Here is a 12,537-nt window from a genome sequence, read left to right as displayed (position 1 = left end):
GGTGGGACAGGGATTCTGCCACCATCAGGGACTTCTTCTACAACTATTTGTTGAGCATCTACTGTGAGACAGGTTCTGGAGATAGGGCAGTAAACAAAATGCCATGACAATTACATTCATTCTAGCAGGGAAAGAAAGAATAAATGCATAAGCAATATAATTACTTTTAAAACCTGCAGGGGAAGGCTACAGGAGAGTAATGGGGTGTGTGGTGTGTTTCGGGAAGGGGGGTTCTTGGAGAACTCTGCGATGAGGTGAGCTCTGAGCAGAGACCTGAACAAAGCGCCGGATGAGCCACAAGACACTTGGGGGTGATTTGTCTCTAGACTTTGGGGATGCCACTTGGCTTTCCTGGGCCACAGTGTCCAAATTGATATAAAAGAGGTTGGACTACATGCTGTTTTAAGGTCCCTTCCTGGAAGAAAGCTGTCTCATTTCTAAAACCTTGCATTTCCAGGAGTCAGCAAGCGAATAGTTCCCATTCCTCTTGGGGAAGCCGCAGCTTTGGCTGATGTTTACAAAGGGACCTGAGACCCACAGTGTAGAGTTTATTGAAAACAAAGCTGAAGCCAGACAAACCTGTAACAAAAGAGTGAAGTCCACATGAAAAAGCAGTCATTCTATTCCCAAACACCATCTGTTTTGGAAATAAAGTGCCTCTGAGATCACAGGACGGTGAATATAAACGTTCTCTGTATAAGTCAGATGTGGCTTGCTCTGAAAATAACCCATGTATCTAACCCATTCAAGAAATTAGCCCATACCCATGGTACAGGTATTGAAGAGCAGAGAAGCAAAAGGAAAAACAAATGTCCTGAAGAAGAAGCCAAATTTATTAAGCCTTTAATGGAACTTGTGTTTGTGGTTAAATTCCAAGGTAATGCCAGTAATACTGAGTGACTTAGAGAAAATATGCTAGTCTGGAATCCATGATATCTCTAAGTGGTTAAAAATTGATATGTTAAACATAAAATAGCTAAATGTAACTATGTGCAAATCAGATGTATGTTTAATAGATGGGAAATTGAAGTTGGAAATGTTCTATCCATTACCCTCACTTTTTTTTAATCCTGACCCAGGACATGCTTATTGATTTTAGAGAAAAAGAAAGGGAGGGAAGGAAGGAGGGGAGAAAGGGAGAGAGAGAGAGAGAGAGAGAGAGAGAGAGAAACAGTGACCAGGGAATTGAACCTGCAACCCAGGTATGTGCCCTGATTTGGAATCAAAGCTGTAACCTTTCAGTAGACAGGACAACACTCCAGCTAACTGAGCCACACCAGTCAGGGCCCTCACTTTTTTTTTTTAATCTGACCCAGGCACAGAGCACCATGAGTAGATTTCTATGGTGGAATAGCTCAGCATTTCACATTGTCTTTGTGATCCACACATTGAGGGCAACTCCTCTAGATGGGCCAGTATCCGTGCCAAATTCTGTAATAGCTTGTGATCTGTTTAATTGGCTCATTCCTCCTATTAGAAAGAAATTTTCTCTGTGGGGAATTAGCTCCTGGGAGGAAGCATGGCAGGAACATTTGGCAAAGGTGGGGTGGGAGGAATGAGGGACAGGTGGAGTTGGTGAGAATAGTTTTGATAGGTGATTTTAAAAACAACACATTAGAGATTTACAAGTGATCTCTTCTTATAGAAAGCCAACTCTGCGGATGTATCTGAGGCATTCTCTTTCTTAAACTAAGACCCTATCTGATCGGAGGCAGACAGAAGTAAGAAGAGGAGAAGGGCTTGGGATCTGGAGTCAGACAGTCCTGGACCTGAGTTCGGCCCCCATTGTTTATTAGGTGCATGACCCGAGCCCTGAGCCTCAGTTTCCTATCCTGGAAAATGGGGTAATAATGGCATCTACCTCATGCTGCTGTTGGTGGTGGTGCTGATGGTGGTGGTGCTAATTATGGTGATGATGATCATACCAATTTGCTAGGGCTGCCATGACAAAACACCACAGACTAAGTGGCTTAAACAGTAGAAATTTACTTTCTCACCATTTTGGAGACGATTCGTATGAGATCGAGGTGTCAGCAGGTTTGGCTTCTTCTGAGGTCTCTCGCCTTAGCTTGTAGATGGCCGTCTTGTCCCATTTCTTCGCAGTCTTTTCTCTGTACCTGTCGGTGTTAAATTTTCCTCTTCGTATAAGGACACTCGTCCAGTTGGACTAGAGCCCACCCTAACAGCCTCATTTCAACTTCATTTCTTTTTAAAAAGCCCTGTTTCAAACAGGGTCAGATTCTTAGGTACTGGTGGTTAGGGCCTCAACCTATGGGTTTGGGGGACACACAATTCAGCCCAAAACAGTGATCATGGTAATGATGATGGTGATGATGGTGTTGATAAGAGTGTTACCTGAAGTAAAGGACAGCAGCTGGGGAATAGAAATTCACTCGGGCCCCCTTCCGAGGTTCCATCTTCACGTCTCCCTGTCTCTCACTTTCCATTTATCCGCCTCATGTTTGCAGGCATGGGGTGGGGTCAGCAGAGTTCTTTCTCTCCCCTGTGGACTTCATTCTTGTTCACCAAACCAGGGAGGTTAGGTGGGCTGAGGAGGGTAGCATTGGGTTTGCCTATTCACAACTACGACCAATATGGAATCCCTGCTTCTCCTTCGAAATGTTTTATCATCACCCATGATGACTTTGGATTAAACTAAATGTAAGGAACAGACAGATATTTTTAAGTATATACTTTCTCTTCAAAAAGTTAGCTGTTACAGTCTAGTCATTCATCTCCCGAAATACATGTGAATATGTTTGAAGACTTGATTATACTTCAGTCATGTTTAATAGCGTAAGAGTTTTTGCTTTAGTCTGTATAGCAGATGAGTTCTTAGAAAATCCTCATCTAATCGCATTTGTGTCTTAGTCACATACTACACTGAAGAAGTCAGTGGCAAATTCCTCAGGTAATAACCACATACATAGCCAGTACCTAACGTACGTGTTTACAAGCTCAGAACAGTATATTCCACTTGGGGAAAGTAGGACGCGTTTCTGTAGCGTGAAAAGACCTGGATTTCATTCCCCATTCAGCTCTGTGTTCTTAAGCCAGTTTTTTGTTTGTTTGTTTGTTTTTCTCTCTCTGAGCCTCAGTTACTTCCTGAGTACTTCATGGAAAGGGAGATAACCTCTGTACCAGCTTTATATCCAGCATGATGGTCAGTGACATGAAGCAATGTTCATAAAGCACCAGGAACAGGGCTGGAGTCCCAGGAGGTCCGTGGTGAAGGTTGACTCAGGAGGATTCCCCAGGTCAAAGTTAGGGAGAGTTCTTTACTGTCTGCCCTAACTTGTAATGGCTAACCCTCCACATTTCTCAGAGCCACAGTAAGAAGCAGTCAGGCCGTTGGTGCCAGACTTGGAAGTGACGTGTGAAGAAGCAAATCCAAGCCAGGGTGCATGTTCTTTGCAGCTACTCCTGAAGTCCTCCCACCCCCGGGCTGCTCAAGTTGGTTTGTCACAAAGCCATCAGCCCATCTGTTCTCTATAAAGCGTCCCCTTTTCATGAAAAGGAGACAGAGTCCATTTGCTTGATTTCAAAAGGAAAGAACCTTTTAACTTTCCAGCGTGGTGATGTTTCCGTTGTGTGTGATTTATGAGTTGACAGCTAGCTGACACTGTATTTGATTTTAAATAATTGTGGTTTTGGAGCCAAGTGTACCCACGTGCACGCTCACATTCCCATTCACACACGTTTCTCATTGAGATGTGTCGGTTGGACACGGCGGTAATTAAAATGGCAAGCGGGGGATTGTCAAAAAGCAGGATGCTCTGTGTCCTCCTCTTCCAACATTCTTTTCAAAATGCTTCCCTGGAACCAGATTAACAGGGAAGTGGAAACAAGTTTCTTCTCTGATGACACCCTATAGTTGAATTGCCCTGAACACCTTATCAAATGCCTTCACCTGCATTCTTTGATTTTTCCTATCAACTCTGTGAGGAAGACAGGAGAAGTTATCATATATCCCCGTAGGTTAAGTTCCTACTACGTGGCAGTGCCAGGATGTAAACCCAGTGTATTCAGTTATCAGTCATCCAGGAAGCACCTCGTGTGTGCCAGGCAGCAGCGGGGGTAGGAAAGGCCAGGCTGTGTTTCTGCCCACGGCATGCCCTTGTCTCTCGGGAAAGGAGGGTTGGAATGGTGATGCACTGTGGTACGTTTCACGTTGGAAGTTTGCACGGAGTATTAGGGAGCAACAAGGAATGGCACCTACACCAGCCTTGGGAAGGAAGAACCCAGAGAAGGCTGCTTGGAGTAGGTTCCCATCAGTTTCGAAGTAGGAGGTACCCAGAGGCTTAGGGTAGGGAGCAGAAGGAGAATATACGAGGCAGAGGAAGTTAGAAGCTTAAAAATATAAAGATGATGGAGAGCGTGGATTGTCAGGAAACTCTAAGTCTTTTGGAATGCTGGGATAGAGGGAGGAGCCGGGCGTGGCAGAGAATGGGTGGGACTGGGTGGTGGGATTGGACCTTGGGAACATGCTAAGGAGTTTGGCCTTTATTCTGGAGGCACGGGGAGCCAGTGAATGGCTTTGGGGAGGGCAGTGATATTCAAATTCCATTTTAGAAAGGCCACTCCAGCTGCAGGGTCAGCCGCCTTGCCCGAGGGGTCAAGACAAGAGGCCAGGTAGCGAAGAGGGGGCTGTGACAACATTTCAGCAGTTAAATGATAAAGGTTGTGCTAAGTTATTGGGGATGGGAAGAAAAGGGGGGAAAATAGGTGATTAAAGTTATAGACTTGATACATTTCTGTGGGCTATTTTATTGTTCCATTTTCTCCTCCTTCTTCATGGGCACTCCCCTTCTTCCCCGTGCTCCCAATGAACCACCCCAATCGTCTTAACCCACCTGGAGCTGAAACAGGTGTCCTGGAACAAACACCGAAACCGCCTCCAAAAGGAACCTAAACCAAATCAATATTTACATGGTCTGTGTTCCTAGCAGGCAGCTGGGTTTGATCCAAAACAAACTCTGTGGTCAGAGCCATTTGAAAGAACAGCGGAGGGAGAGGTTGCCAGTGCCGATGGCACAAGGAGAGAAAGTATCGGGCAGGTAGGAAGAAGGCTGCTCAAAGGGCAGTTTGCACCGCTAATTACATTGCCTCTTTCTAACTCTGTAAGTTGGGTTTCCTTCGTGGTAACTCGCTCTAAGGAGTAACGCATTGGCGGTGGCCTCGAGGGTTTTAACTTTTTTTTTTTTTTCATGTTCTTCCCTCAGCCGAGGGCCCCACGGGCGGAGTAATGGAGCTTCATCGCACAAGTCTGGCAACAGCCCCCAGTCCCCAAGGGAAAAGGACCTTCTGTCCATGCTGTGCAGGAATCAGCTGAGTCCTGTCAACATCCATCCCAGCTATGCGCCTTCTTCCCCAAGTAGTAGCAACTCTGGCTCCTACAAAGGAAGTGACTGTAGCCCAATCATGAGGTGAGTACTGATCATCTTTCAATCCATGGTTCCTCGTTCGTCCTACATGGTAAGTTTTCTTTAAAAATAAAAGTTATGCAACTCTTGATCCGCTGTCTTATTCTGCAATAAGACACTTCTCTTTCCCACACTCAGCTCATTGTTTAAGGGCTGCTGCCGAAAGAACGCAAGCCACAACCTCTGCTAAGTTTCCGCGATCCAAGTAGCGAGTGGGCAGGGAGGAAAGTGGAATCGCTCATGTGTCCCTTTAGATACCAGTTATGTGTTGAGTACCACGTCGTGCCAGGTACTGTGTGACGTGCTGGGACTAGAGCAGCGGGCAACAGAGCTGGGCCCTGTGCGTACCACCCAGAGGAGAAGAAAGACCTGACTCATCTCATGACAACAACTCATTGAGATTATTCTGCAAGTATAAGGTGGCCAGGGCTCCAACTCGGCAGGGGCCAGGGGAGGCCTCGCTGAGAAAGTGAAATTGAAATGAGATCTGAAGGTCAAACAAGGAATGAGATCTGAAGGTCAAACAAGTCCTTGAGGGATGGGGGCGGGGAGGCAGGAAGAAGGAACTGCACATCCAAAAGGGCCAGGACAGGAGGAACGGAGGGCTGGGAGCTGGACCCAGGCCCTCTTGGCTGGAGGGCAGGCTCAGGGAACACGGCAAGGGCAGTGGCTTGGGTTGGGTCCACAGTCAGGGAAGAAGCTGCCAGCCGTCCTCCTTCGGCCCCTTCCTCTGGGCGTCTGTTCTCATCAGTCAGCTCCCGTACAGCCTGACGGGGGCTGGATTCCAGCTCTGGGTGGTTTTAGAACATCAGCACCTCTCTTACCAAACACACTCAGCCTCGTTCCCGTCAGAAGGAGGAAACTGCCCACTGAATCAGCACACTCACTCCAGGGACTGGTTTCGGAACAATTTGAATTCAACTCGTAACAATCAGGATCTTAGGGGCACATTGTGTGGAAAGTTAGGTCATCTCGCTCCCTTCCTTCCCTCCCGCCTGCCCCCTCTCATTGTCCTTTAGCATAACAGCCTGCTACTCTGAGCTGGCAGGCAGGCTCCCGGACCGTGGATATTATTTTGTCTGAGATCATTCAGAAGCCAGAGAAAATCCACCCTCTCCCCTGTCACCCTCCCCACCCACCACCCTGATATTCCATGTAATGAACATCCGAAGACGGGCACGTATATTACCATCCCCTTTCATGGTGAGGTCACATGTTACTGAGGTTTAAGATCTCAACACACAGCCACCACTTCTTCTCAAGCTCTTTTCTGTGCCTTAATTGGCCTTTTTATACTAAAGGCAACATTCCGTTACTTGGGCTGTTTCAGGCGGTCTGGAAGGTACCTGTCCTGCGGTGAGAACCATGGGGTCAAGCCCCCAAATCCAGAGCAGTATTTGACGCCTCTGCAGCAGAAAGAGGTGACGGTGAGACACCTGAAGACCAAGCTGAAGGAATCTGAGCGCCGACTCCACGAGAGGTGAGTCCCAGTTCCTCGCACAGGGTGGTTTAGGGCAGTTGTTTTTTTTCTGTAAAATGAAAAAACTGTAGAAAATTGGAAAAGAAGAAATGTGATTTCATTTCTGTCATATTTCATAACTCAGTCTCAGATGATTTGGCTGTTTCAGGAGTTCAGGGGACCCTCCTTCGTTAGAGGGGACCGCCCCCCTGCTCTGGGTGTGAGCAGCTTTGACAGGAGGAGTTGGGTGTGTGCCTGACTATTTTTAAATGGCAGGAATACTCAGAGGAACAATCCATACTTCCAGCCCAATGGGTCACACACAGGGAGCCCCTAGTAAGCTCTGTTTATTTCTGTGAGAGAGTGGATGGCTGTGTGCACCGTGATTCCTGCCAGCTATTTCTGTGCTGAAGGAAGAGGTTCATTATTCTTGGCCAAGTGTTAAGGTAAAAAGCAAAACAAAGCAGCCCATGCTTAAGCGATCTTATCTCAGAGAGAAGAGACCTTTGACAATGAGAGCGGACGAGATTGTCTGCTTGATGGTTTTCCCCTGGAACACTTTAGGATGGATGGGCAGAGCTCCAACCGGGGTGTCTGTGAACCCAGGGTAGGTTGCCCAGAGTCAGACCCTACTTTCTGGAAGTCTTTGGGGGTATGATTTGAGGAAACCATGAGAGGGTTTGAGCAGTCATGGGAGGGGGAATATTCAAGCCTAAACTTAAAGCAGCAAAACTGACATCATCTCTACAGATATGTCAAGATCCTCACTTCCAGGTCTTCATATCCCTCAGAATGTGTGGACATAGGAAGGCATTATATGTAAGGAAGAAATTTTCAACAAAGATCTTGAAGTAGAGTCCTGTGAAGGATCTAAAAACATAGGCTAGATTCTCTTCAGTGTAGGATGGATCTGATAGCATCTTACCTGAGAGAAGATAGAATAATCAATTTTTCACAAAGTCCTTGTAACATGTATCGTTTTATGATTTACTTTTAAAAAATATTATCATTGGAATATGATGAGAGCAATTCTGCCTTCATAGATAGGTGATTGGAAGTGAAATGGGCCTGGCTGGCATGGCTTAATGGTTGAGCATTGACCTATGAATCAGGAGGTCTTGGTTTGATTCCTGATCAGAGTACATGCCTGGGTTGTGGGCTCCATCCCCATTGTGGGGCATGCAGGAGGCAGCCAATCAATGATTCTCTCTCATCATTGATGTTTCTATCTCTGTCTCCCTCTCCCTTCCTCTCTGAAATCAATAACAGTGTATATATATATATATATATATATATATATATATATATATATCCTTTAAAGTGAAATGGACTTTCCTTCCACAAACTACCTATGTATATGAAAGGCTAATATGCAAAGTGTCCCCTCGGGTGTTCGACCAAGAGATCGGGAGTTCAATCGCTCACTACGATGTGTGATGACCACCAGGGGGTAGCGCAGAACAAAGGAAGGCCCTGGCCGGCAGCCGGAAGGCCCCAATCAGCCCTGATTGCTGGCCAGGCCTAGGAACCCTACCCGTGCATGAATTTCGTGCACCAGGCCTCTAGTAGGTATATAACAGGATAACTGAGTGACTCTAATATGTTCTAATAATAATATTTCAAATGTTAAGGTTGGGTTTTTTTTTTTTTTAATATATTTTCATTGATTGTAGAGAGGGAGAGAGATAGAAACATCAATGATGAGAGAGAATCATCAACCGGCTGCCTCCTGCATACCCCCTACTGGGGATCGAGCTCACAGCCCGGGCTTGTGCCCTGACCAAGAATCGAACCGTGACCTCCTGGTTCATAGGTTGACACTCAACCACTGAGCCATGCCAGTCAGGCTCAAATATTAAGTATTAAATAAGGTATAATGCTTGTAAAATACTTAATGCAATGTCTGACATGTAGTAATGCTCCAAAGAGTGGGAAAAAAAACAATAGGAGTGTTTTTTATTCTGATTCTAGTTACTAGAATTATTTTAGCTGTTTTACAGTTGGGGGTGGGCTTATTTATGGGTTTTAACCTGGGAAAGAAAAAATGTCAAAACTGGTTTAATGTCTGTGTTTCATGTGGAAGAGCTTGGTCTCTTGCCTGTGTGTCAGCTGGCTCAGAGATGACATTTTCTCAGCCTCATGGGTCTACTCCTCTTCTCACTGCAGGGAAACAGAAATTGTGGAGCTGAAGTCCCAGCTGGCCCGGATGAGGGAAGACTGGATTGAAGAAGAATGCCACCGGGTAGAGGCCCAGTTGGCCCTCAAGGAGGCCAGGAAAGAGATCAAACAGCTCAAACAGGTCATCGAGACCATGAGGAGCAGCCTGGCAGACAAAGACAAAGGCATTCAGAAATACTTCGTGGACATCAACATTCAGAACAGGAAGCTGGAGTCCCTCCTGCAGAGCATGGAGCTGGCGCACAGTGGCTCCCTGAGGGATGAGCTGTGCCTGGACTTCCCCTGCGATTCCCCGGAGAAAAGCTTCCCCCGAGACACCCCTGTTGGCCAGACGGCAGATGGGCTGTCTGTGGAAGAGCAGGTCGCAGAGGAAGGTGCGGACAGTGAGCTGCTGGTGGGAGACAGCGGGGTGGATGGCTCGGATTTCTTGGATGAGCTGCCGATGGCCACCGCCACCCAGGCTGGCGACCTGGAGCTGCTGCATTCCACCCCTGGGGCAAAGGTCCTGGCGATCATCCCCACGGAGGTGGGTCCGGAGGAGGGCCGCATGGTGGTGGAGCGGGCCGTGCAGACCGACGTGGTGCCCTACAGCCCCGCGGTCTCCGAGCTCATTCAGTACGTGCTCCAGCTCCAGGACCCCTGCGCCTGGAGCCCAGCATCGCCTTCTGAGTCGGCGGCTGACTCCACAGAAAGCTTCCCGGAGTCCATCTCCGCGTTGATGGTTGATTTAACTCCAAAGAATCCAAACTCAGCCATCCTTTTGTCTCCCGTGGAGACCCCATACGCCACGGTGGAGGCGCAAGCTCCCGCAAATCGCCTCATGAGAGAGCTGGATTTTGCAGGTTGCACAGAAGAAAGGTTGGACGGCATCCTCCCGCGGGCCCCGGGGGCCGTGGGGAGGCAGTACTGGAGCCGCAGTTTCCTGGTGGATCTCCTGGCCGTGGCTGCCCCCGTGGTGCCCACCGTGCTGTGGGTGTTCAGTACTCAGAGAGGGGGCACGGATCCCGTGTACAACATCGGGGCCTTGCTCCGGGGCTGCTGCGTGGTGGCCCTGCACTCGCTCCGCCGCACCGCCTTCCACGTGCAGACCTAGAGAGCAGTGGTGGTCCGTGTGCCAGTGGGTCGCAGGTGGTGTGGTGCCTGGTGGAGAAGCAGCAGGTCGACCCAGGGCGGTCTCTGTTCTGTCGTGTTGCTCCTCGGTATTTGATTTGCACTATATTTAGTGGAAGCCTGTTCCCTGTGGAGGACCGGAGGTATCTTCAAAGGCATGGAGACCTGGTTCAAGTCAAAGCCCCGCCCGTGTGGTGTAGAAAGCATGCTCGTGACCCTGCGTGTCGTCAGAGGTGCCCGTTCTTACCCTGGTGGTTCAGGAAGAGAAAATGCAAAGTTTGCACTTTCAAGACAGCTTCTGTCCTGCCGGCATGTGATCTCCTTGCTTTGCTTCGTGCTGTTTTCCATTGTGTGATTGTTCCAGCATTCCTGATGGTCTTGTGCATAGCAGGGGACTGTAACCAAAAATGAACATGTATTTGCGTCCTTGGTTTGAAGAAGTCTTGACTAATCCTTTAGTGTCTTAATTGGGGTTGATAAGGTTTGAGTGTTTGCCGTTTTCTACTAAATGTAGCTCCAAAGTCTAAAAATGGCTTTGTTTGTTCTTAAATCTGGTAACTGATGAAACTGTCTGTAAGTTTACAGTGTATTAACTTATTTTTTTGCTTATTATAGATAGTGTTTTATTGGAAATTGTTTGTAACCAGACACTTCGGCATGATGAAAATAAAGATTAGTGTTTACAGTTAAATAAATGTTTTATCCCCCTATAAAATTATGATCTCTGCATTTTTATTTTAATAGATAAAAAAGATTAAATGAGTAGCAGATCCTTCCATGGTTATCAATAGTGGTCTATAAAAATGGGATTAAGAAATTAGAAAGAGGGAACATAATTACTAAAGGTGAGGATTTCCTATCCTATCTTTTAAAAAACAAAACAAAAAACATTGTTTCTGAGTAAAAGTAGCTTTGGTTGTTTGTTTTAGAATTACCCATACACTTGTTTTTCCACATATTTATTCAATAAGGATGTGTTGAGTATTTTCAGGAAAGTTGTGTTGATTTTTTCCCAGGCATGTTAAGGGTGCAGCGAGGGAGAATATGCTAGGACCATACACCTTCCTCCCCTTGGAATAATAGGGTGAGGGTAGGTGGCTGGGAAAGGATGAGATAGTATTTGATCTGTATTCATTTCTTCTTCGCATCAATCTTGGGAAGTGGGTAGTATTCCATTTTACAGATGAGAGAGCTGAGCCTCAAAGACGTGTTGTCAGCAAAGCAAATACCCTTTCCACTTCACCACACAAAGGGAAGCGACCTAGAGAATATCATAACTTCTCATTCAGAAACTCTTCCTCCATGTAGAACTTTTTACCTTTAATACTATATTTTTTATCTACTATGCCTTGGTTATTGCCCATCCTCCACTAAAATATTAACTCTCTGAAGGCAGAAATCTGTGTTCTATTTTGTTCATAAATTATATCAAGAATTTAGGACAGTATATGGCACATAGTAGGTGTTAGGTCTGTGCCAACAGGACCCAGGCCAAGAGACATGAGTGTTTAAGAAATTTTATTACATTCTCGTCCCAGCCCTTCTGTTCACAGATGTAACAATAAATTTATAAATTTTGCTTTTTAATTTCATTCAGCCTGGTTCCTCTCAGCATCCACTTAACAGTAGGGATTCTAGCACAGGCTGTTAAATGAAATAATTTATCCAACAAATTCTTATTGGGTGCTCACATGCTAGGCACTTTACTGCCTTGGTCTTCAGTAGTGGAAGGTACTGTTTCTTCCTTGAGAGGTCTTAAATTCTGCCTGTGAAAGACATAAAATATGCCAACAAGATCATTTTAAATAGCGGTAAGTGCTTCCAAGGAGATAAACAAGGTGAAGGGAAGGAAACATTAGCACTGATGGGTGAAAAGAGCCTGTCACGTGAAAATATAATGTTGCAAATAAAATGTTGCAAAAAGAACAAATGCAAAGGCAAAGAGTCAGAAAAGGGTTCAACATCTTATAGGGGCTTCAAGGAGGCCAGTGGCTAGAGCAGCATGAAGGGGAAGGGGAGTTTTGGAGAAGTGGACAAGAAGCCAGTTCATATGGTAAATTATGGTAGGGTTGGGTTGAATTTATTCCCAGTGCAGTGAGAAATATTGATGGACTTTAAACAGAACAATGATATAATCTGGTTTCTTTCTCATCTCCCCTTCTCCTCCCCTCCCCAGACTCCCTCCACCCCTCCCTTCTCCTCTTTACTCTCCTCTCTGGCTGCATTGTAAGCAGGTAGGAGCAGCAGAAGCAGGGAGACCATTTAGAGATCTATTGTAAATAGTCCAGGTGAGTATGACAATTTGGAGGTGGATATAGAGATTAAGTTGAATAACTGAAGATATAGCTTTGAAGATAGAACTGTTGT

At 46.3% G+C, this 12,537-nt stretch overlaps 1 protein-coding gene across 12 annotated transcripts in view; it reads left to right on the top strand.

The window, feature by feature from the left end:
- The window catches only part of SYBU (syntabulin), a 107,362-nt gene extending 96,497 nt beyond the window's left edge, over positions 1-10,865 (top strand). For all 12 annotated transcript variants that reach the window (XM_080647129.1, XM_080647128.1, XM_080647126.1 and 9 more), the window contains 3 exons: positions 5,223-5,426; positions 6,754-6,903; positions 9,049-10,865. In XM_080647129.1, the coding sequence (XP_080503255.1) occupies positions 5,223-5,426; positions 6,754-6,903; positions 9,049-10,153 (1,459 nt within the window). In that variant the 3' untranslated portion in view covers positions 10,154-10,865. The remainder of the gene's footprint in view (positions 1-5,222; positions 5,427-6,753; positions 6,904-9,048) is intronic.
- Positions 10,866-12,537: the final 1,672 nt, after the last annotated feature.

This window comes from Plecotus auritus (genome assembly GCF_963455305.1).
Source record: "Plecotus auritus genome assembly, chromosome: 11".
Lineage (NCBI taxonomy): Eukaryota > Metazoa > Chordata > Mammalia > Chiroptera > Vespertilionidae > Plecotus > Plecotus auritus.
The sequence above is the reverse complement of the archived record's forward strand: the minus strand, read 5'-3'. Positions and strand labels throughout refer to the sequence as shown.